Source organism: Carettochelys insculpta, chromosome 23, assembly GCF_033958435.1.
Source record: "Carettochelys insculpta isolate YL-2023 chromosome 23, ASM3395843v1, whole genome shotgun sequence".
In the NCBI taxonomy this organism is placed as follows: Eukaryota; Metazoa; Chordata; order Testudines; family Carettochelyidae; genus Carettochelys; species Carettochelys insculpta.
The window spans coordinates 20,850,128-20,875,811 of NC_134159.1; the positions used below are offsets into that span (position 1 = coordinate 20,850,128).

Here is a 25,684-nt window from a genome sequence, read left to right on the forward strand (position 1 = left end):
CAGGGGATGCTGTGGAGACAAGGACAGTATCCACCAACAACAGACCAAATGTCTCCCTAATAGATTCCACCAGCCAAGAGAGACCTGCCTCCAGATGGTAGTTCCAACTTGAGAACTGCCCAACTGCGTCCATTAGCTCTCTGGGCAACACTGCCCCTAACTCCGTGGAGGGAGCTATTGAATTTCATTCCTACAGACACGAAGACCCAGTGCTCTGACACACCTGAGATCTTGAGACCCTTCTGCTGATATTGAAGGCGAGGTCCTCTCCCTGCAGCTCCTCCGCCTGTGCTGAGCCAATGCCTCTGGAATCCCTCTGCCTGCTGGATGAACTGCCATAGTCCATGCCACGAGACAGAACCAGCACCGTGACATCTGTCTAGAGAGCATCCCATCTCTCTCCGTCCCACTTCTGCTTTTTGCAGCTCGAAAAGGCTGGCTAAATAATGAGGGTTCCCCATATGAATTCCACCTGCAGCTGCTGATCAAATGTGCAGCCCAGACATCAGCTGTCTGGTTGATAGGCCTTTATTTGATGTGTCCCTTTATCTTGCACTGTTGTTAATTGAATGGAAGTTGGTGGCGTAAACACGGTGGCTGCTATTTCATTTAATGGTATTGCCCACCAGGAAACCTTTCAGAAATTCCTGCAGAAGCCTGTGGGAAGGTGATTGCTATTTTGCTTCTGCACTTCCTTCGTTCCCTCCCCATCCCCTTTTCAAAGTAACATAGCAAATTTGCCAAACATTCCCAGCTCTGTAGAGGTTTTAATGAAACAGTGAGGTAGCCATCTTCCTCCTGCTGCCTGGCTGCATTACAGCCCCTCATCTCTGGGAAAAGACAGCTAGACCGGGCACACTCTCGTTTGGAAGCATGTAACCAGCCACAGGTGAGGTTTTGCTGTTTCTTCTTCATTTCCCACTCCCATTCTCAATTTGAGTAAATTAGAGTTGATGGTTTGATATTGCTGCTACCTCAGTCATTCGCCTGAGCTAGTGGTTGGTTAAAGCAAGGCTTGAGCAGAAGAGTTATTGGCTTTCTAACAAAGCAAAAGGAGCCAGCCACTGCCATGACCTAGAGGTAACGAGGTGTCTCATGTAGTGTGTGGAATGGGGATCTTGCTTTGGTGGCTCCTGACCGGTTGTGTTCTCTTGGGCATATCAGCTATAACTTCATTGCATAGCTGCCAAGTCCCTCAAGATCCCATTGAATTCAACAGGAGTCAGTGGTGGAAACATAGCATGGGAGAGCTCCATGAAGGAAAGCAATGACAGTAGGAGCCAACCAAGTATGTGAAGCATAAGATTAAGAGCAAGAATAACATAGAAACTGACCCTACGACTTAGACACTCTAACACAGCTACTCCTCTGAATTTATGAATAGTCTGGAGCTTCATGAACAACAAACAGTCGTGTGACTAACAAATTCATTTTTGAGGTAATGAGCTTTTGTGAGTAAGACCCACGAAAGCTCATTACCTCATAAATACATTTTCTTAGTCTCTAAGGTGCTACAGGGCTGCTTGTTATTAATAAGCATGTGCATTAATTAAAACCACTGATGGTTCATGTTGTTCCAGGCTACATGGCCTTTCTGTAAAGCTTGAGTGCTCTTTGACTGGTTGGTAATGCCAAGATGCCCCTTATGCTGTGAAATTCTTATTTCCTTCACTACAACCCATGATAGTTTGAGGGAGACCATGAGTGTGTCACCATTGGGAGCTACTTAACCTCTTGCTGGCCATGCTGGGAAGCTGTTCTCTATGAGCAGAACCTGGGTATAATTTGCTTGAAATTCTGAAGTGTAACTGGGAGTAAATAAAGGAAATGGGTCATCTGTAGAATTGGTGCTTGAGCTTGGGGAGGAAAAATGCCTTTGCCTCATCTGTGTGCATTCAATTTCTCAGCACAGAGATATTGCTGGCACAGTGGCCGACAGCCCCCTGCTATTCAGGGGGCAGGAGGGAGATGAGGCAATTCACATGTGATTGAGAAGGGAGGGCAAAAACTCTTGGAAATCTGAAATGTGCATAATCTTGAGCACTTCTCTGCCCAGAGGAAGGTGTTGCTCACAGAAAGCCAAACTCTCCCATTTGCCCATAGGACATGCAAAGAATACTGTGAAGAGATGCCCAAAATGCTCTTTGGGGCTTGATTGTCTAAGAGCAAAGAAGTGAGGTAATAAGGGGAGGAAGTCTTGTCTAGTGGGACTGGGAGGAGAGACACATTGGCTCGCTTTCCAACTCTGAGACTGGCTGACTTCGTGACCACAAGGAATGCATTTCACCATACTCTGCCTCTGTGACACATACTGCCTATCTCACTAGTGAAGGCTTTCTCACCAGTGACATCTGCCCAGTTCCTTCCTTTCTCATCCCATTCCCCTATTCTCCTGTCCCTTTTTAAGACATTCTGAAATTCCACTCCTGCTTCAGGTTCCCCTCCTCACTCTTTCACTCCCACACTGTTACGCTGCTGGTAAATGTCGAGTGTGTGTTTCTTTCTGTGTACCAACCCCCTCTTTATTTTCATTGTTTTTAATGTGGCAGTTCCCAGCTGGTGGCTGAAATCCTGACATCTGATATTTCTGCAAATGGCAAGACTGGGGCAATGTGGAAAGCAAGCTGCTAATCCCTGAGTGCTTTCAAAATGTCAGCACCACGGTCGGTTTCTGCCTCCCCCAGTTCTCAACTCCTGCTGAGTGTCTCACAGCATTAGCGTTGAATAGATTGAGCTGTTTCTGGCAGTGTGCTGGTAGAGAAGAAATTTTACCTGCATATGCCCTGATGGCAGTAAAAGAAGAAATCAGAGCCCTGACCCCATCCATTTTGCTGATCGGGTGGCCTGTCAGTTGAACACTTCTGCTGCACAGTGGGAGCTGCAGTGGGTCATTGGTGCAGGGCGACTGCTTTGGATTACAAATCCACAAGTCAGGTCCCACACCTAAACACTCTGGGGATTGCTCTTGAAGGGATGTCCACCTTCTCTGTAGCTAAATGGATCAGGGCTGGCACCAAAACACAGCCAAAAACACAAAACAGGTGTAAGCACAAAGATGACTCAAATCTCCAGGAGTTTCTAGGAAGGAGTACTGCAGAAAGGGATCTAGCAGTGTTCATAGTGGGCCACAAGCTATGGTGTGATATTGTTGGAATAAAAAGCAAACTTCATTCTGGGATGTACTATCTAGAGTGTCGTAAGCAAGACATTAGAAGTTGTTCTTCCACTCTAGTCTGCACTGATTAGGTGTGAACTGGGATATTGTGTCCATTTCTGGGCATCATGTTTCAGGAAACATGGACACATTGGAGACAGTCCAGAGAAGAGCAACAAGAATGATTAAAGGTCTAGAGAACATGACCTACGAGAGAAGACTGAAAGAATTTGGGTTTGTTGAGTCTGGAAAAAGGAAGACTGAGTGGGAATGTGAGTGGAGATGTGTTGCAAGGAGGAGGAAGAAAATTCATTCTTCAAAACCTCTTATGATAGGACAAGAAACATTGAGTTCAAATTGCTGCCAGGGAGGTTTTGGGTGGACACTAGCAAAATCTTTCCAACTGTCAGGGTGGAATAAAACACCTAGTGAGGCTGTGGAATCTCTGTCATTGGAGATTTTAAAGGGCAGGTTGGGCAAATACTTGTCAGGGATGGTCTAGATGGTGCTTGGTCCTGCTGTGAGTGAAGGGGAATGAAGCTGATAACCTCACAATGTTCCTTCCAGTTCTATGACTCTGTGATTCTCACATGCTGAAAGGAGAAGTAAAAGGTCCCCTCTTGCAGAGACAGTGTCCTGATTAGCAGGGAGTTGTTCATAACACAAGCAGGTGTCGAGGGCTGGGAATAGAGGACAGTGAGGCATGGGGAGGTGTTTTCTGTAGAAGCAGCATTGGGGCCAAGGGGAAATGTGAGATACCAGGGTCTTTGACAGCAAGCCTGAGCAAGCTTGGAAAAATTTTCCACCCTAAATGGCTAAGAGGCAGCTGGGTCATTTCAAGTTCTTGGAGGGCCCCAGTGGTGTGAGATGAGGTGTGGGTATAAATGTGCATTGGGGGCAGCACCATTCAGCCAATCCCATGCTGAGAGAAATTGCTCCTGGTGCCTGTTATCAGGCAGCCTTTGACCCACTCCATCTTGTAAGCATGGCAGCTGTGTGCAGCTAGCCTGCACCCACTAGCTGCAGCTGCAGGAAAAGCAGAGGAGGAAATGGGCTTGGTGTGGGCTTGCTTTGGGGATGTTGGTAGAGGCTGAGTGATATGATTTCTTAGTGCCTCTGCTGATTCATTTTGCTCATCCTCATTACCAGAACTGGGCAAACTCTGTGGAGCTGGCACATCTGTGAACCCCATGGAATATTTTTTGTGTTCACAAAATGTCTCTGTTAAAGCTGACTGCATCCCCTCCTCCCCACTGTCCCAAGGGGAAGTTATTAAAAATTACTGACTCCAGAGCTAAGTTGAACTCTTCCCTGCTTGCTTCAGGGAGACCTAGATGTGGATACAGGCACATATGTCTCCCTACAGCAAGATATAGATATATAGACATTAGCATAATTTTAATTTAAAATGTGTTTTCTGTCCATTACACTATTACATTGTATTGTGCACTGTTAAAATAACAATGGCTGGAAGGAGTGGGCCTATCTGACGTTATACATATGTCTGCCGGGCTTGATTTCATTACAAACCACGACACTATACCCATCAAGGGTTGGGGGAGAATCCTAAGGCTTGGTTCTGGGGCCGGTGGGTTTATCATGTTATACATACTTCAGCTGGGCTTGATTTCATTACAAATCACAACCCTATTCCCATCAAAGGTGGGGGGAGAATCCTATTGATTGATTTTACAACTTGCTGATCCAGCTGTCCCCAGCCATTATTGCATGTACGATTTTTCATTATATGCATGACAGATGACCCTCAGACACACTAAGACACAATGTGCAATCGCAGAGGAGTACAAAGAATGCTACATGTGTTGGAATAGTAATACCTGGCAGTAAAGGTTTGACGGAAACCAGGGGTGGCAGTACAGGCCCTGGGACAGTCCTGGCACCTTAAAAATCTGGAACTTGGATTTCAGTGTTCGTTACACTCTAAAATACGAGAGCAATATCTGTCTGTCTGTGCATCTCTATGTCCATTTGTTCAAAGGAGGGGAAGCATTAACCTGCTGTCTCTCATGCTGGGTTATTGATGAGGACTGGTATCCTCAAAACAAAGAGGCTTTGACAAGAGTTGCTTACAGAATAGAAAACCACCAATGACCCTCTGTATCACAGCGCCATTCTGGATTCCTCATCCTAGCAGGGTACTCACCAGAGCCAGTCAGCTGCATCCTGTGGTTCTGAATGGTATTTCTGTTCCCTGTCATATCTGACAAACCAACTTTGAGTTCAGCAGAGTATCCTGTGCTTTGCAAGTTAGCTGTGCTGAAGCACTGGACAGTGAAAGTGTTTGTGGGTTGGGCTTACTAAAGGAGACCTTGGCTTTATTATAGGAAAGTGGCTTAGTTCACCTTTCTGGGTGTTGGAGTTATACTTGGCATGCATGTTGGCAGAAAAGACTGCACCACTTCTTAAAAGAAATGTCACTTTTTACTGATGTTTTCTCTATGCTACGAAGAGCTTAGATATTTTATTCCTTTGCTGCAAAGGTGAGGAAAGGTCCATCACCCCAGGAAGCTGCCAGATGGCCAGTGAGGCTGCTACAGTATGAACTTGAGTAATGAAAAATAAATAACCCTAGTGAGTAGTGTACATGGGGCATTGGTGCTCAGATCCACACAGCATCAACATGAGGCAGATATGTTGATAGATAGAGCCTTGAGGGCCAGATCCTCAGCAGTTGTCAGTCAGCTTCTGTCCATTCACTTTGCCTGTTTTCACCAGTGGAAGATCTGTTTCTGGGTCGGTAGTACATAAGGGTAATCACTAGCCTAAAACAGTGTAAAAGGGAACCATGTATCTATCAGAGGGTCCTTGAAAATGGGCTGTCTACAGTTGGGAAGTAAGTGAGTAAATCCTTTGACCCCTTGACTTTGAAGAAATTACAGTAAATACTTTTCTGTCCATCATTCTATTACCTGGAACTCTCAAATAACTGTCATTTTAGCCATAAGTAAATTTGAGTTATGTTTTCCACAAGTACAGTATAGTGAAGGTAAAAACAAATAAATACAGCAAATACAGTGTAAATTTAAGTTTACAGTGTATAATATTACTGTGGTTGGTAAATAAAGTACCTTGTGTAGATTTCTGTTTTGTTTCTTAATATCTAATCTTGTTTTTCTGTAGTGTTATGTGTTGCTAGGTATACCACTCTATTATCCAGAATATTTGAATATCCAGCAAACTCCTGGTCCCGGGGTTGCCAGATCTAAAAGAGTTTACTGTAGTGTGAACCAAAAAGGTTTGCAGACTGGATGAGAAGAAGGTACATAATGGCAGCTCTCTGTTGTGAGAGCTCATCCTGAGTGACGTGTGAAGGGCGTTTTCCCTCACTGCTGGGAAGCTAACAGATGTCACAATAGACTTCAGCTGTCAAGTGGTCTTCCATTTCTGCTGTCAGGCAATGTCTTTCACTCTTCTTCTGATCAGAAACATATTTCAGTGACATTTCTAGAAAATTAGTAGTGCTTTGAATACGTGTGGGCAAGAACTCTGAGGTAAGATGAAAGCCAGCAACACATGGTAACATCACCAGATAGTTGAATCCCTAAGGGTCTACCTTCTCTAGGGGTGATATTAGTGCCATCATCTGGGATGGTCTCAGCCTGTCAGTTATCTTCTAGAGCCTGGGTACATCTCCAGGCAATGCATGCTGGGTCTGTCTCTTCCCGACTGAGCCATCAGCCCCTGACTGTGGAACATCACCGTGATAGTAATGAAAGTCATAAATCCTGATGAGACACATGAATAAACAGGAAAATGTGTGTGTCTGGGGGCAGGGGTTGAATCTAAAGGGGAACTGAAGGCTCTGTATGTGATGAAAGAATAAAGAAGCACATATAGGGCTAGGCAGTGGCTTGGAATACACCAAACAGGAGGGAATGAGAACCTCTTTTACATGTCTGCAAGGCCTACCTAGACTTTAGTCCCAGGCATGCAGAAATAAACAAGATCATGTTGCTTTCCTAGAGCAGGCAAGTAAAGAATGGTTGGAGAGGGGCAAGAAACAGGTGGAGCTGTGGCTGCCGGGCTGTCCCATGGCAGTGTTAGAGTGTGTAGCCACATAGGGAATCTCTACATTTGGGGTACTGCTTTGCCCTCTATGCTTGGCCTGTGTATGCCTGGGCAGCTGAAGGTCAGTGCTGCCTCATGCAGCCCAATCCCCTGGCCTTTGCTCCACCTCCTGGCTGTGGCCACCCAATTCCCTAGCCCGCTGGACCATTGCTCCACCTCCTGGCCCTGCAGCCCAGTCCCCAACCACCTCTCCTCTTCCTGCTCTGCCCAATCCCCCAGTCCCACAACTCTTCTGCTTATTATCACCTCCCAGCCCCAGTGGCTAAATTCATCAGCCCCCCCACACCCTATGTTCAGTGGTTTGAGCATTTGCCTGCTAAACCCAGGGTTGTGAGCTCAGTCCCTGAGGGGGCCATTTAGGGATCTGGCCCAAATAGATTAAAAAAAAAACAAATCAGTCAGGGATGGTGATATGTCCCTGCTGTGAATGCAGGGGACAGGACTTGATGACCTCTCAAGGACCCTTCCAGTTCTAAGAGATAGATATATTCTGGTGGCCTTGGCCCCGTGCTCTACCTCCCACCCCACAGCTCTTGTAGGCTGCACTGTGTCCCCTTCCACCTGTTCCCTCACCAGCCTCCCTGTCCTGCTCCTGCCCCCACAGCCCTGAGCACCGGCCACCACCCAGTGGGAGGGAGGGTGCAGGTGCTCAGGCTTCCTGGGGCACATGAACTCATAAGGACAGCCTTGCTTGGCTGCGTTTCACACATGATCAGCCTGGGTCTGGGGAGAAAGTGATGATCGCCTTATGAGCAGTCACTTGATTCTGGGTTAATTACTATGCCTTACACAAGGGGCGAGTTTGGCATGCCTGTTTTACCATAACCCCAACAATCAGTTTCCACGTGTAGACAAGCCCTTGCTAACTAGTCAGCCTCCCTGCCTGTTTCACTGCATGATGAGAAACTTAAGCGACAGGATATTTAGTTTCAAAGCACCTGATTTGTCAAACAGAGGATGCTTCTAGCTTGATCCACAACTGGGGGAAGTTGTCAAATTAATCCGTTGATTTCAGTGGAAGCTGTGACAATTTACATAGGCTCAGGATCTGTCTGTCACATGAAATCTTCTGTCTCCATGTGGTACTCACCCCTCAAGAGCAGGTTGGGAATCCAATGAAATGAAATCCAATGAGACGAGGAAACAATAAAACCTGTGCATTAAACACACACACATTGTTTTCTGTGCCACACTGACATTTATTTATTTATTATAGGCAACATGCACCAGCAAAGTAGTCACTGGAGCTCTAATATCTGTTTGTGGAAGATAGCCTCTGTGGGCTGCAGCCAGCAAAATCATTTCATTACAAAATTGCAACTGTAACACACACTGAGCCGCAAACCTAGTGTATACCAAAACACTTCTGTTTTCCAATTTCTCATTAGGAATCATGCACGAGTCAAAATTATAGCCTGTGTAAGGTGAATTAGAATTAAATAAGCCCATCTGACCTTCTAAGTGACAGCACTTAGTGCTGTAATTGCTATCTATGGTTAAACCCACTCTTGCTACAAAGCTGTACTGAAGTTTCCTTCTTTCCTCCAGAGGGTATACGTCTTTGTTTCTTCAGTTCTTCATGCCTAATTCAGGCTGACAAGGAACACAGTTGAGGGGATAGAAGCTGAGTTTAAAGATTTTTTTTATATACTGCAAGACAGAAAATTAAATTGCTGCTGTCTGATGGCTGCTTGCTGGCCATGAGTGAAATGATTTGGGAGGGTGAGTGAATCTTGCCCTCGTTTTTAGCGGTTAGTTCCAGTGTTCCTTGTAATGGAAGCACCTGGGCGGGTGCCCAGGAAAGATTCAAGTGCCGCTCAGCTGATTAGCAGAGCACCCACAGCTGGTAGTATGTGGTTCTATTGGTGGTGCACATCCCAATATGTGTTGGTGCACATAACTAAATTTATTCTGCCCATGGGTGGAAAAAATTACAGGGAACCCTGGGCAGGTCCCAGGAGCCAACACCTCAGTGGGCTTTCAGAGATAGATGGTTAGGAGCAGATTGACATGTGACTGGGAATGGATCTGTTTTCTCGCTCTGTCTAACTTAGCTAAGGCTGAGGTTTGTTGTGTGGGGAGGTTTGCTTAGCCCCTGCCCTTGTACTAGCAGTTGTTGGGGTAGGCTTTGATGCCCAAAGTGTCCAGCACTTTTCAGCTAAACCAACCTCTCTCTGAGACGTAATTAAAAATCATTATTTAAACATGAGAAGAGGAACTGGTGGGAGTAGGTGGAGAATTAATATTACTTATTATGCCTCTCAGGTTTGATTCTGACGGCAAATGCTGTGAAAGGGTGACCTCATAGGACAAAGTAGGGTTTACTGGGAGAGGGTTATTTCTCATCATCACCAGTGGGTTATTCGGGGGTTAGGTTTTGGTTTCTATGGAGGGGTAGTTGTGTTAGTCTGTAGCTTCCCCCCCCCCAAAAAAAAGTTCTCTAACAATTTTATTTCTTCAGTAATGAGCTTTTGTGAGGAAAACCCACTTCATCAGACTCTGTGTTTTGAGGAAGGCAGCAGCGATTGGTGGTGCCTGTAAATTCCATTCATATTCCCTGACTAACCAAATTATATATGATCATACTCCCATGCTGGTGTCAGGAACAACCCCTGTGGCCTCCTTGTGATGTGGTGATACCAGAGCATGATCCAGGACCTCTTTGAAGCTCAGCCAGTCAGTTTCAGTCAAACAAACACATCCATTCCCCAAGAATTATAGAATCCCACTTGTCTCTGAATGAGGTGCCCAGCCCAGGGCTCAGGCTGCTTTCATGGACTGCAGCAGGGATTGGGCAGGTGGTGGCACTTGGGAGGGATGAAGGGGACAGGAGCCTGGCGGGGTTCCAAGCTTCCTGAGTTGCAGAGAGGGTGCACGAATGAGTGAGTCACGATGGCTCGAGTTGGTAGATGCAGGGTGAGAGAGGAAAGATCCAGGAGAAGCAAGAGTAAGATGTATGAAAGCCTGTGTGGAGGAAAGGGAAGCAGAGGCCATGGGAGCCTGTGAGTAAAGGTAGAGAGGCAGCGGCACCGTGCGCCCTTGGTGTCTAAAGGGCAGATAAGGAAGCAGCATCTGGAGGCTGGCAGGGAAGATGACTGATGGAAGGAGCAATGGGAACCTGCTGTACTTGGCGGCCAGTGCAGTGGTAGGTCCAAGTACAGAGGGATGCTGAACAAGTTCTAGAGCCACATGGCCATGGCAGGGTCTCCAGCCTGTACACCTTTCTTTGCTTTGCTCATCCCCACAAAACCTGAGTGGAATCATAGCCTTGTTGCTCACTCTGCATCTGCTTCATGGGGGTGGGGAGGTCTTGACTTGAGTAGAGCTTAAAGTTTGTCCAAGTACTTCAGCTGCAGCTTGGGTCTTTGCTCATTATCTTGGGTTCCGTTTGTTTCCTCTCTCCACACTCTTGGTTTTTTTTCTTCGCAGGTCTGGCAGTCCATCAGATAATCACAATCACAGTGTCGCTCATCATGGTCATAGCTGCTCTGATAACAACTCTTGTCTTGAAAAATTGGTAAGGACTAAGGTGACTCTGTCTGGCCTGAGTGTTGCTGCTGATGCTGATGTGTGTGTGTGAGGGTGGGTGGGGGGATAGACTGGGCCTGGGTGGAGGGACAGGAACAATAATTCTTTTGAATTGCAAAGAATGAATAAAATATATATGTTGGGAATGAGATCTGGCGAATTACAGAGATGTTAAAAATAGGGTTGGTTTAGGCTGAGATTTTCAGAGATGGGCTCTCAGCTCTCTTGGAAGCCTCAGTCTTTTTATTTACAATTTGGTATCATGCCCAGCCTTGCACTGTCCAGCTGTATTTGCAAGAATGGAAAACCAAACACCAATGGCCATCACCACAGCACAAGAAAAACCACCCCACCATTCATGTCTGAGCTAAGAAATATTGTGGTGAGAATGCACTTACACCCAATCCAGTCTCTTCCCATGAGATGCAGTTGTGTAAGCTGCGTTTTGATATAAGGTCATCAAGTCTGTGATTTTGCATATTGCCAGAGCTCAGGGATTCAGCTTCACTTCCTCAGAACCTTTGGACTTCCCACTGGAAGAACATCATATTGCACCTTTTATACCAGGTCTACACTAGCCCTTCAAGTCAATTGTAGATATGCAATGCCAGCAAGGCCAGTTGTGTCGCTGGCATTGACTTATCTATGATTGACTTATCTGGCCATCTTCACTGAGGGAGGTTGATAGGAGAAACTGTCCTGTCAACCTCCCTTACTCCTTGTGAGATTGAGAAGTATGGGCTCAACTGTTGAGCCCTGATAGTTCAATTTGGTGCGTCCCCACTAGGTGCACAAAATCGAACCCTGGAAGATCGACCAGTCAGTGTCAGTATTCCATGTGGTGAAGATGTACCCTTAATCTTTCTAGATGCTACAAAACATCTCAATGGTGGCATCTTTTGGTGAGGTCAGAATGATGTACTCTACTGCTCTGGGTTTTCCTACAAGGAAATGTGCCCTGCCTTGAATAGAATGACTTTATTGCTGACTTGTGTGCTGAATTTCTGTCTGAACCTCAGATATTCCTTCACAGACAAAGACTGGTTCAGCATATAATAATTATATTTTCTGGCCTTTTCTACCACTCTAGGGATTGGATGCATCTTCTGAGCCTCTTGAACGCATCCAGTTTTACTTTTACCACATCTCCTAGAGTGCTCATGTGCTCCTGTTGCCTAATGTGCTCTAATTTATTCTTCAACATCAGCTATGCGTGTAGTAAAATAGGTTAGTTCTTAGCTCCAGGCATTCCTGCATTTGCCTATTTTCCATGAGAAATTGTCCTACTTTGAGTCAGTTTGGCTGGTGTAATAATGCTATTGCACCTGTGGGTAATTAGAAAAAATTGCAATGTTGATCTTCTCTCTTACACATTTCTGAGGCCTCTTATCTACAAACTCCCCCCCACCCCCCCTCACATCCCAGCAACTCTGTTCTCTAATAGTTTCACAGCTTAGGTGTCATACAGTATAATTTCCCCCACGGGATCCCAATATTCTCCTCAGATGACTGGACAAATTGACACTAGAAATATACTGAAAAGGCCGATCGTCAGGAATCCGCCTTATTAAACAGGATTGAGAAGGCCCGGCTTACGTCCTGGGTAGTAAGAATGTACATACCTTTTGCACTGAGGTGTTTATGAACACAAATTGCAATTGGGTATTGTTCAAGGCTCAGAAAAGTGGCGCAACACGAAAATGAAGTGGTTGAAAGTGAGTGTAACATTCTTGGAGGAAATGTTTTTGTCAGCCCAGTAGCAGAGATATATACTTCACTATGCCTTTAAAATATGTATCATGAGGCAAGAATTTCTGGTGTCACTAATGATTGTGGATAATTCTGTTTCTAGGCTCCCAACTTTTTGAAGGGGGACAATTTTTCCCAAAATGCTGAATACTCGCACTACCAAAGTCAGGATATGCTTAATTTTAAGTGTCTCTGTGATCCTATCCCTATTCAGCAAAGCAGTTAAGCATTTAATTAAGTCCCAATGATTTATCTGGATGCTTAAAGTCAAAAATGCATTTATTGTCTTTGCTGAATGTGGGCTGCATTGAGATGTGGGAGCACCAGATCCTGGAGATGATAAGGGAGGTGAGAGTAAAGGAGAGAAGGCTGGATTTTAGTTAGACTAACAAAATACTTCAAGTCAGTAGATCAAAAAACAGCCACAGTCATCATGAATGATCCCAACACATCCAGGTTATAAGAGCAGTTTCAGAAATGTGTTAGATCTGGATGAGATCAAATAACTACCTATGTGTATGCAAACTTCTTGGAACTGTGGAACTGGGCAGAAAGAGGTTCTTTTGGGAGAATTCCCTTTGGCCAGTCAGTCAGGAATTCCGTAGGAACAGAACGCCTTTTGGCATGTTAATTCTGACACATCTAGGGGCTCTTCTAGAGTCTATTCACACAGGTGGAAGTCTTCTAATTGACTTCTGTGAGTTTTGGAGTAGGACCCCTATTTCTGCCCATCTTTGGGGTTTAGCTGATGTGTTGATGGTGGTCCAGGAGAGCCAATTCGTCCATCTCTGTCTGGCTCACTGCTGGCCGGTTTGGAAGATGTTACATACAAACAATAAAAGGATATCAGCATCAAGTGTGTTTCCCACATTGTAACAGTGTTGAGTCACCAGAGGAAATGTTCTTAATATCTACCAGGCATCTTCAGAATGAGGTGGCCTTTTGTACATCAGTCTTAATGAGTGTACAAGATCCTGAATAATTACTATATGTCTTCTTCACTGGCCATTTGATTTATGGGGAGCACACACTTGCTGAATGGAACTGATGTTTCTTAGAGCTGGACAAATACTGAAAAACAGTGTTGGAGAATATTTACTCAGATTTATAAATGAGTTTGCTTTGAACAAGCTCTTCTGTCTGCTTTCTGCAATTCAGTTTTCCTGGTATAGAGACTTCCAGAAATTGTATGTCGGCATTTCATGGTCAAACCTTTGGAGGAAACAAATTTGAAATTTACAACAGAAGTCCTTATAACAGCTGGCCATCTTCTTTGACTTCTAAATAGAGAAGAAAAAAAAACTATCAAAATTTCATATTTTGATGAAAATCTGGGAAAAAGGAGGAGAATCCATGAAAACTTTGCTCTCTCCCTCTTTTACCAATTTAGCTTTAGTTTAATTTGAAATATCAATGAGTTTTTGTGTATTTTAATGAAAAAAAACAGAAAAATATTCAAATATTGTTTGCTATTTCCACTCTCTCTTTTCTGACAAGCTAGAGTGTTAGACACGTCACAGTGCAGAAAATTGACACAATGCTACCTGATTTATGTCACCAATTTCAACTAATTAGCTCAGGCCAAACAGCAAGACTTGGAGTGACCTGCTCATGGTCACTCCAGTGTGGGGGAAAAATCTTCCAAACAAAAAATAGATTAATTCCAAATAATAAGGTGTCAGAAAATCTCACTTACAGTTATTGTGCAACAGAAAAAAAGGCCAAAAATCCCTATGGCATTGTGATCTATTTATGTAGCGCTAACCTTTGTTAAATTGTATTTTGAGTCCTTGCATATACCGTGGAACCAGGACAGGTAATATGATGAAGTAATAAGAGTGGTAGATAATGGGATAAGATGTGTTCCTTGCATACCCCTCCATGCCAGAAACTGACTATGTGACTTTGAGTTAGTCATATAACCACTCTGTGAATCAGTTTTCACTTCTAGCGAATGAGGTTTACCTGCTTCATAAACACTTTGAGAAGAATGTTTGTTCCGCACAGTGCAAAGTTTATATTGTCTGTGCAGATTCCCACTGTGGGGAAATTGGATATCTTTAGCAGATATCTATTTCAGTTTGAGAAATCAATGTAAATTGTACAGATCACCATTATGGGCATGATGGATGGACATCTTGATGTACACAAGTGGCCAAGCCCATCACTGGTATAAGTGGTTAAAACTTTATTAACATTGGTCCAATTGCTTTTGCTTATGCCAGCTGCAAATCTGGTTTACAGCATTATTGGATGGAATTTTCAAAAGCTGCTAACACAAAGAGGTGTCTAACTCCACTTGATTTTCAGTGAGGCTTAATTGTCTAATTTCCTCAGGCATTTTGAAATTCTCACTTAATACTTATGACCAGCTTTTTTGCATCTACTTGGGAAGTCAGGCTCCTAAATAAATCTATATTTTAATAAATAAAAGTTGCCTGATTTACCACAGTCCCAAGACATCCATGTGCCACCGAAGTCAATGCTCAATGATTTTGCACATTACATCATTTCTATTCACGAGTGAGGCAACTAACTTTTAGCATCCAAGTTTGAAATTTTTATGTTATTTAGAATGACATAAGAACAACCAGGTGGCATCAGACCACCAATCTGTATAGTCTTGTATTCCGTCCCCATCAGTGGCTAGTAGCAGATGCTTTGGATGAATGCCCATAACGAACAATTATGGAACAATATGTTCTCAATGAAAAGTTTCTCCTTCACCTGCATCATCAGCTAGTTGTATTCTTATGATTTGTAACAGAAAGGTTTATAACATTTCTGCAAGAAAAACAATATCATATCAAGTGTGTTAGTGGACATTCCCATTATCTATATGAATGCCTACACTCGTATCTGTACAAATGCATACACCTCTCTGAGATTACTCATTTTCTCATTTGGTGTAAGTCCACAGAAACAGAATTACACCAGCAAAGAATTTAGCCCCTAGTATTTTTCTGAATTCCACTAAGTTCTTAGCCTCAATTATGTCTTTTGACAATGATATTTAAGCTTTGGAAAGCCATGGTGGTTGCTATGCCAGGCGTGGTTCATCACGAGTCTACAAATGACACCCCGTCCTTTCTAAACTTCAGAACTGTTTCTAACTATCCTGCGCTCTTTTGGAATGGAAGTACTAGAAATGCCAATATTCTTGGCCATGCGAGGGCAGGGGGCAATCAAGGATGAAATCCTAATCCAAAACCAGCCAGTTTGAGCTTCACCTTGTATCTCTTTGGGCCAGGATTTCACTCCAGGAAGGAAAATAATGGAGTATTTCAACTACATCAGGTACGATAGTTAAAAAGATGTGGTGAGAGAAAGTCCTGCCAATAATTTTGCCTATGAAAAACGTATTTAAACTAGCACGAGGGAGACTAATTTTTCATTATTTCTAACTCAGCTGAAACCAAAGGCTGCAAATCTGACAAGAAATCTTTCTCTTAGGGGATAGGGTGAGCAAAGAAGTTGAGATAAGCACCCCAATGTTTATCCAAAATCTTTAATTCTAGAGGTTAGCCTACCCCTAGAGCCAAGTATTCCTTATCAATCTTATCAATGGCTGAACCATTCCCAATGTACCTGTAAGTGTTGTGTTGGTCCCAGTCCTTCTCTCACAAACCAATGTCCTGACATTATTTGTCTCAGTGGCATCAAGGGCACACAAGGATTATGTTGATTGTTCTCATTTAAAATCTTTGTGCGAAGAAAGCGTGAACTTCTGCAAATATGGTTGCACCACTTATCTCAGTAATTTTTCTGAGACTAGGCTCACATTTACAATTTAAATTTAAGCATAAAAATAAAATAAATGAAGGGAATGTATTGCTTGATTATGGCTGATCTTTCCAAAGTACTTGTGAATTATAATCTAATATTAAATGATGTATAATTAGTGGCTGGTAATATAAATTCCTCTCTTAGTTGTGTTTTGGGTCCTTTTTTTTTCTTTCTTTCTTTGGTTTTGTTTTGTTTTTAATTAACACCCAGTTGTGTGCAAAGTGGAAATACCCGGCGGAACAGCCACCAACGCAAAATCAATCAGCAGGAAGAAAGTTGCCAGAACTTGACAGACTTCACTCCAGCCCGTGTGCCAAGTAACCTGGACATATTCACCGCCTACAATGAAACACTCCAGTGCTCCCATGAGTGTGTCAGAACACCAATGCCAGTGTATACAGAGGAGATGTTACATTCACCCGGTGATTATAAAACAACGTTCAATGGAAACAGGTAAGACAAGCATTGAGCCATCACTTACCCTACAGTCTCTTATGCACATTTACATCTAGGTAAATCAGATTTATATGGGATTAAAAATCTCCTTACCTCTATTACACTCAAATTATTAATTTGATATCTAACAGAAATGCCAATTAATAGTAGATATTGACAAAATCTTCTAGTGGAGGAAATAGACGCTACAGGTTGAATTTCTCTTGTCTGGTACCCTGGAGACCTGACTGATGCTGGATGAGACAATTTGCCAGACCAAGGGAGGTCAATATTGTCTAGCATACTAGTAACACTGCCACTGCTTACCAGGCTCTTAGAAGATATTTAGAGGTAAATTACAGCACAAAACACTGAGAACCAGGAGTGGAGGCTGTAAACAAACTTATGGGACCAAGACAAACATGGCTACACCCATGATAAGTGGTTGTCCAGCTAACTAAAATCATGCTGGATGATGCATGTTGCCAGGCCAGAGAGTTACAGATTAGAGAGGTTCAATCTGTGCCTGATTTCAAAGTTTTTTTAAAGACATATTATGAATATTCCTTCCTAGAGTTAACTAGTCAGGTAGATAAATTTCCTGGCTATGAGTCTGGTTTGGGTAGTTCCATCTAATATTTAGACCTGGAAATACTAAACTTCTCAGTCTGCAAAATAAGGGGAAATAATTACTCATGGCCTATATGACTCAGAGCCATAGGACACTGCTTATTTCAAATACCTTAATAGGCTAATTTTAAGTACTGCTTTTGTCCTTGTAAGGGCAGCTAGACTCATCTGGAACACACCTTGTTCAGCTATTGTGTAGTACCACACATTTTTTAATTCCCCTCTCCCACTTTAAGCAAGGAAATTTACCTCCAAAGTGTCTTCCAGAATTTCTAGGTTGTTTTTTAAGTAGCATCTGGCAAACTATTCAGCTTTAAGTGACAATGTGATTAACACAAGACTAGGCTGCATGAATCCATTTTGTCTGGAATAAAAACACATTAATAACGGGGAGTTGATGAAATGTGGAATTAAAGACTTGAGCCATCCCTCTGTATGTCTGTTGTCTGTGTGGATAATGAGGCTGAACAGAGAACTTGGTAAGTTACCTTTACCCATAGTGGAATACCAAAAATGATAGTGTTTCAGGAAAGGGTTCATTGCATGGGGTGCTGGGTTTGTTGCCAGTTTTGTGTGTGCTTTTTTAGGAGGAAGATTTTCACTGTTGATTGGTGCAGAGATTTTCCAGAATTGCTCCGCACAGTAAATGTATGTTTGCTGTCAAACCTAGAAAACAATGTATTGAAAGTGAAAAAATAAAAATAGCCTCCCGCGAAAAACTTCAAATATATCAACGTGTTGGACTCAAAGGGATCCTCGAAGGGAAGGCTTATAAAGTCCTTTTCCTTAAGTGCATGAAGAGCAGAAATCTAAAAAAGCAAACAGTCATAATAAACGTATTTTTGAATATCGCTGTGTGTATGTGTGTGGAATTTTGCTAGCTGTCATATTCTGGGATTTCCTCCGATCTTGGGAGGCAGCAAATTGGCAAGGATTTTCAAACCATTTCATCGAGTGTATGAATATGTTAATTCTCACATGAACCTCAGCCACCAATGCTGGGGCACAAGGGGGAGATTTTTGTTCTGTTTTCCTGTCCTGTCCTTGCATGGTGCTGATCACTGTCTGTGTCTATTGTTTTTGCTGCTATTTAAGCTGTCCGTTGGTATATGGGCATTGGTTGGAAAGGGTTCATTGCTTTTTTGTCTTAAGGTAATGCTTTGCTGGAATATATTGGCCTCCATGCTTTTCTCTGAAGCCTGGTTCAGTCTGAGCAGTCACATTATGAGTAACTAAGACTGGTAAAGTCCCCTGTTCTCCCATCAATAAACCAGCTTGTCCCCATTATATTCTGCATCTTTTCAGGTGCTCAGTTTGAGTGTCACTGCAAAGGTGGGACAATAATCATGAACTGCAGCTGGGAAAAAACAGGAAATTAGTTCAAGAGAAAAGGAGAGAGAAAAAGAAACTCTTTAAAAACACAGAGATTCTGTGACTCGTCTTTGGACTGAGACCCCCGCCTCCCCGCATCCTTAATTTGCTTGAGTTACCTTTTTTCAATATTTTCCATTTTCTATGGCATTAAATTTCATCTAGTTTGGACAACTTTCAACTGCAAAGGCCAATAAGCCCATTCAAAGCATTATTTTAAAGAATTTTTTCCTCTTTAAAAAGAAAGGCTAATTATGGCAGCAGGCCTGACTAGGCTTGCTTGTTGTGTGTTACGTACCAGCCTGCACAAGCCCATTTTTCTGCTCGCTGCAGACCCTCTTCTACCGATCGGCATCTAATTCCTGTGGCCTTTGTGTCTGAGAAATGGTTTGAAATCTCCTGCTGACTGGCCGAAGTCTGTTTTACTTCCTGGGGGCAGGGCAGACGGCATGTGTCTATTTTCTGGTACGTACCACTCTTACACATATTTTTTTTCCCAGCCGCTCCACCTCACATAACTATGAACATTTCTGTGCATAGCAGGGTCTCCTTCACCACTGTATTCCCTGTGTGATGCTTAGCAGCCAGTTAATTCTTTTCTTAAACATTTGACTTGGCCTTAGTGCCCCATGCTAGTGGTGGGAAATGTTTGCTAAAATAAGAAGGGGACTTGGTACCAAAACGTTTTTTCCATTTGGTGAATTAGCCGTGATTGTGAGCTGATACTCAAAACCAATTCACTCCTGGATTTCAGGGAGTGATGGCCTCTCACTCTTTGAGGACTAAACTAGATCACCTAAAGGAAAGCACACTTGAGGAAGTTCACCTCTGAATCCAGGCTTTGAGTCGCCGGTGGGAACGTCTCTAGAACTGGTTTGCTTCCAACAAATGTGACCATCAGTGCTATTAAATGGTCTCCTTTCATCGATGACTTTTTGTTGCATGATGGAAATCCAGAGATTGCACGTATTCTGTGCACAGTGCCTTGATAACCTAGAGCTCAAATAGCTGGGATTTTGGAATGAGCAACCTTTCATGCTTACACTGCAACAGTAGCAAAAAACACACATTTTTTTTCCACCACAGAAACCGTACTGGCCATCACTTTGTGGAATCTTTGTTCACAGCTTGGAGGCTGATGCATCCAAGCTAGTATAAAAACTTTTATTTTATTTTATTTTATTTTATTTTACTTTATGCAAATCTCTCCCTCTCTCTCTCTTTTAAACCTGGTGCCATTTCCTCCTCCTTTTCTTTCCTTTGAAGGTGGCGTTGCAGATAGCAGTGGGAGGAAAAGCAATTAGGATTAACTATGTGGCATTTTACTGCAGGGCAGCAATGCCAGTTTGAGCCATGTGCTCAGGCAAATTAATTGGTCAGTTCCAAATCCCTGCTGTAATGAATCACATAGTCACTCTAAATGAAATTTCCAACCTCCCCTAACTGCAACTTGCTTGAAATAACCTCTTTAACATGATGCTCAGTTTTTTGAACACAGAAATGTAATTAGATTAGAATGGAAAGAGAATAAGAATGTAGTACTCTCTGCTGTGGCTTGGTATGGTTTTCTCTGGGCAGGCAATGTGACGTGCACCTGTCTGGCTAAGTGCATCGATCAGTACAGAATATACCAGACAGCAAATATTTTATCAAGATTTGCATCACAGTCTTTCTTCTTTGTCTGCAATGCTACAGTTATTATGCTGATTAAAGCTGCAACTGACCCTCCTTTTGTAGTCAAAAATTAACATAGCGACCAAGAACCTCTATTGTGGCTGGAGGAGTTTCACTTTTGTTGTGGTAAAATCTCTGTACCAATCAGACCCAGATGGATGCAGGTTTTTCCTTTATGTTAGAAAGACCATATGATCAACATGCTGTACATGGTAAGCTGTCATGCATGCCATGACATGATGGGTCTTAGGTCAATAGTGGAAAAAAGTTATTTCCCCACGTGCAGAAATTGCTTTCCAGAGATGTGCAGGAAATAAACATGAACAGGACAAACTCTGCTTCACTAATGAGGGGAATGTGAGCAGAATTATAGATCATCGAATCCCCAGATGCACTGACGCTCCAAGCACCTTATTTTCCATAGCAGGTGTTGGCTTATGTTACTGAGTATCTACAGAGATGCACAGAGACAGAACTGGGGTCTGCAGTTGGATTAACCTGGATGGGTTTGTCTCCTAGACCAATTTTGCTGTTTTATATGCAAAGCAAGTGTGGTTTAGTTCCATGTTCCTTTTTATCCAACCCTCCAAATTCAGTGGGGATAGCAAGAATTTACAGTTCTGGACTCTGTGTTTTTTTAAACATCCCAATAGTGTTGTGAGGATTTAATCCCAAAACACATGTTGGCTAGAGACCCTGCCGGATGTGTAGCCCTACAAGGCTCTATGGAGCTGCTCACAGACATAAGGGTCTGCAAGACTGGGACATCCCCTGGACCAAACTACATGCTTTGAGATTCACACATCACTATCTTGGACAAAGTGTTTGTAGAACAAGTTGTTTCATTGGCTGGATTGAGATGTTTACCCTGGAAATTGTTACTTGACATTCCACTGTGCTGTGACTGGACAGACCTGCAGAGTACAGTGAGAAACAGTGAGTTTGTACCATGTCTTTCCTTCCGGTTCTGGGACTGGTTGTGGAAAAACTTGTATTTAGATGTTCTCCTGACATCAGTCTGCAGCCCTCTCCTGCAGGTGTGAAAGTCTTTGTTCAGTTAGAGACTACCAGCACAGTAGCCTGAAGCTGACTTTAACCAGGTGCCTATCAGGAGACATGGAAAGACTTGCTAGAGAGAACAATGCCACATCCATACAGGAGAGGGATTCTGGATGCCTTTTCCCTGATCACTGAAACCTCTTACACCGAGTGTTTGGGGTGTGTAAGAAATGCAGGTTTGGACTAAATGTGGCATGATCCAGGCCACCCACAGGACATTGTTTAACATCCAGTAGGGGAAAGCTGCCCTAAATCAGAGTTCTGTTTATGGAATAATATAAGTTATATCAGAGAGAACATTTGTATCACCTTTCCACAGCAGACCTCAAAGCCTTTCATCAGGGTTAATTAATTATACCTCATACCAGTCTTGATTGGTAGGTGGTTATCATTAGGCCAATACACAGATTTGGAAGCTGAGGCACAAAGAGGGTATGTGGCTAGAAAGGGAGATGGCAGCAGAATACCTGGATGGGTTTGCATGGAGCTTTTGCAAATTTATTTTCTGTACATGCATCTGATGAAGCGGGTCTTTGCCCACAAAAGCTTATGCTCCAAAAAATCTGTTATTCTATAAGGTGCCGCAGGAAAGAGCTAGTTCTGAGTGAAAGTTGAAAGCAGATATTGAACAGGCCAAGGACCATGAGGAGTGAAAAAACTGTGAGCAGTCAGAGGCTTCAGTAGGTTCTCCCAAAACATTAGCTGAATGCGAGCAAGTTGGAACATTGACTACTAACTGTGATCAGCTCACAGGGGATTTGCAAACCAAAAAGTGTGAAATTTGATGAATAGTTCATTCAGTTCCAGTTACAATCCTGGAATGCAGGCCAAGTCTGTAACTCTCTGAGGTTTAGCTAAGTTAGGAGGAACTTCTGGGCACCCTGGAAAAGACTATGGTTTCCAGTGGATACCTTGAAAATGACAGGGAATTTACATGGGCCTGATCTGAAACCAGAGAAAATGTGGCTGACTTGGTTAAATTTCATTTTAATTCTCGACCTGTGTTCAAAACTGAAATTCAGAGATAGAAAAAGAATGGTTCAACACAAAAACTGTGAATCAAAATTTGATGTTTCACGTGCCTCCTGTCCTGAATTCTGGCCTCCTGTGATGTTCAACTAAACAGCGGGGGATGAGATCATATGCAAGTTAATTGCTGACCTACTTTGCACACAGAGCCCCTTCAGAATGCAATACAAATATTACATACAGATTACAGTGCATTAATTAAATAGCTTTTGAACACAGTTATGTAAGTGTTAAGCATTATTGTTATATAAATGACTGCGATGCTAAAGTGTTAGCAGTAACATGGAGCTGATACTGTCCCAGACTTTGCAGAGTAGGTAGAAATCACAGCACTTTACGGTAATTCTCTGCTTTGAAAACTGCAGCTTGAGGCTGTGATGCCCTCATTCTGCCTAACAGCAGCAATTTTTTGTATTAATATTAGGAGATAATGAGTCATCATAAAATATCCAGGTTTGTCTTATGCAAAATAATAACATTGCATATACAGAACTGCTATGACAGAATAAGTATTCTAAAGAATCCAGTTAATTAAGACTTCAGCAAGACAATTGAACAGATTGCTTAAAAAAAAATCAAACAAATTACAGGCTACCTGTTTTTCCTGGTTACGGACTGAAAACGAGGGGAGGGGGCAAAGGATACATTAAGATCCCATTCCACTAGGAACAAGTTCTTGATCATTTTTGTCTCTCTCTTTTTAGGAGACATTTTGTACTTGGGCAACCAGGGCACAGAGAAAATTTTTCAAAACAAGTGTTCTGTGCCAGCAACGTGCCATTTGGCTGCAATGCTATAAACAGGAGTTGAATACTCAGGCTAAGTTAGACACAGCAGCACTGTGCACATGCTTAAAGTTTAAACATATTCTTAAATGCTTTGCTGGATCATGACCAGCTGTTCCACACCTTGCAGGCAGAAGGCCTTAGTGACCAAGGAAATTTATCGTCACTCATGGTCTTGAATTTAAGAATGAGCATGCTTAAATTAGAAGCATTTAAGAAGAAAGCAACTAGGGAATCATCTTATGAGTAACAGCACTTTCAGAGTCCCAGTGCAAGACCACTGAGAAACCATCAGGATGTCTTTTCCACTGAATGACAAATCTGTTCCTAGCAACCTGGCTAGGTCTACACTAGGACATGCAATTGATTTTAGATACTCATGTCCAGCTCTGAGGATTGCGTAGCTGGAGATGATGCATCTAAAACTGATTTTTGCTGCCATCCACACAGTGGGAGGACAGCAGGAAAAACTCTTCTTTTGACTTCCCTCACTCTTTGTGACTGCCAGGAGGAGCAGGGTCAATGGTGGTGCCATGACAGTTTGGTTTAGCACGTCCCCACTAAGTTGAACCCTGGAAGATCAACTGCCAGGAGGTTGATCTTCCTCCAGTACAGATCTAGGCCAGTTCTATACCAGAAACATTCATCAATACAGCACTGTCAATAATTTTTAATGACATTTTGATACCAGCTATAGCCCTAGTATAAACACAGTTATACCAGTATACCATAGGTTTTGATGGTATTGCTTACTTTACTCAGGGAATGATAGCAGAAGCAGCCAGAGTCAGAACTGAAGTTCACCTGGCCCAGAAATCTGTCTTCTGGCAGTGGCTGTCTCCAGATACAACAGAGGGAATGAACAAAATAAGGAAAGTCACGTAGTGAGCCAGCCCTGTCATCCAGCTTCTGGCATTTCAAGGTTTCGGAACAACTAGAACAGGGGGCTGTGTCCTGTGTTCCCACTAAGCTGAGCTCTTGGGCAGCCACCCAGGAGAGATTCAAATGCTGCCCAGCTGATTAGCAGCATGCCCACAGCCAGCAGCCTGTTTCTATGTGGGGTGTGCACCTCTACATGGCTTGGTGCACATAACAAAATTTATTCTTCACATGGATGAAAAAAGCTGGGGAGCATTGGTTCTGTTTGACGGTTTTGGCTAGTTACCTTTGATGGACCTATCCTGCCTCAATTCACTCAGTTCTTATTTGAGCCAGTTACACTTTTGGCTTTCACAAAGCCCCTAGCGTCATATTCCATAGGTTGACTGTGCATTGTGTGAAGACATACTTCCTTATCTTAGTTTTAAAGCTATTCCCTATTGATTTCTTTGGGTGACCTCTGTTTCTTTTGTTATTTGAAGTGGTAAAGAGCACTTCTGTTTTCACTTTTTCCGTATCGTTCATCATTTTGTAGACCTCTACCATAGACCCTAATTGTCTCTCTTCTAAACTGAAGTCTTCGTCTTTTTAATCTCTCCTTACATGGACATTGTTCCCTGCTCCTAATCATTTTTTTCTGTATTTTTTCCATTTCTAATACTTTTTTGATAGGGGGTGACCAGTAGGGCATGCAGGATTTAAGGTGTGGATGTACCATGAGTTTAAATTGTGGCATTATGATGGTTACTGTTTTATCTATCCCTTTCCTAATGGTTCAAATGTCAAGTTCGCTTTTTTGACTGCTGCTTCATTTTAAGCAGATGTTTTCAGACTACTATCAAGGATGACACCAAGATTTCTTCTTGAGGGGTAATAGGTTATTTAGACTCCCACCATTTTCTATGGATAGCTGGGGTTATGGTTTCCAGTCTGCTTTATTTGCATTTATCAACATTGAATTTCAGCTACCATTTTGTTGCCCAGTCACCCAGTTTTGTGAGCTCCCTTTCTATTTTCAGACAGCTTTGGCCTTTGCTATCTTCAATCATTTTGTATCATCTGCAATCTTTGTCACCGTTTACTTATTTTTCCAGATCATTCATAAATAAGTTGAACAACAATTGTCCCAAGTCTCAGAGGGACAGCCATGTTAGTTTGTATCTGTCAAAATAACGGGGAGTCCTGTAGCACTTTAGAGACTAATGGATTTATTAGTGCATCAGCTTTCATGGATAAAACCCACTTCTTCAGCTGAAATGGAGTGGAAAAAAAACACAAAAAAACAAAGGCAGGTATATTTGCAAGAAACATACTGCAAAAGAAGAGAGTTACTGTCCATTGAAAATGTTCCAGTACAGACCCTTGGGGAACCTTGCTGTTTATCTTTTTCCACTGTGCTATAAAAGTGCTTTGTCAGGTATAGCTTATTTTGCTAAAGGAACCAGTGTAAGCTATTTTGGCAAAAACCTTGTTTTGCTTATCTAAGCTACTTCTGTGCTAGGAGTGCTTGCTGCTA

General features: G+C 42.8%; 1 protein-coding gene across 1 annotated transcript in view; it reads left to right on the top strand.

Moving 5' to 3' along the window:
* Window positions 1–25,684, top strand: part of AJAP1 (adherens junctions associated protein 1) — a 74,515-nt gene that overhangs the window by 43,871 nt on the left and 4,960 nt on the right. Inside the window, exons 2-4 of the mRNA XM_074975889.1 lie at window positions 10,673–10,760; window positions 16,517–16,759; window positions 19,076–19,207. Coding sequence (XP_074831990.1) covers window positions 10,673–10,760; window positions 16,517–16,759; window positions 19,076–19,148 — 404 coding nt within the window. The 3' untranslated portion in view covers window positions 19,149–19,207. The remainder of the gene's footprint in view (window positions 1–10,672; window positions 10,761–16,516; window positions 16,760–19,075; window positions 19,208–25,684) is intronic.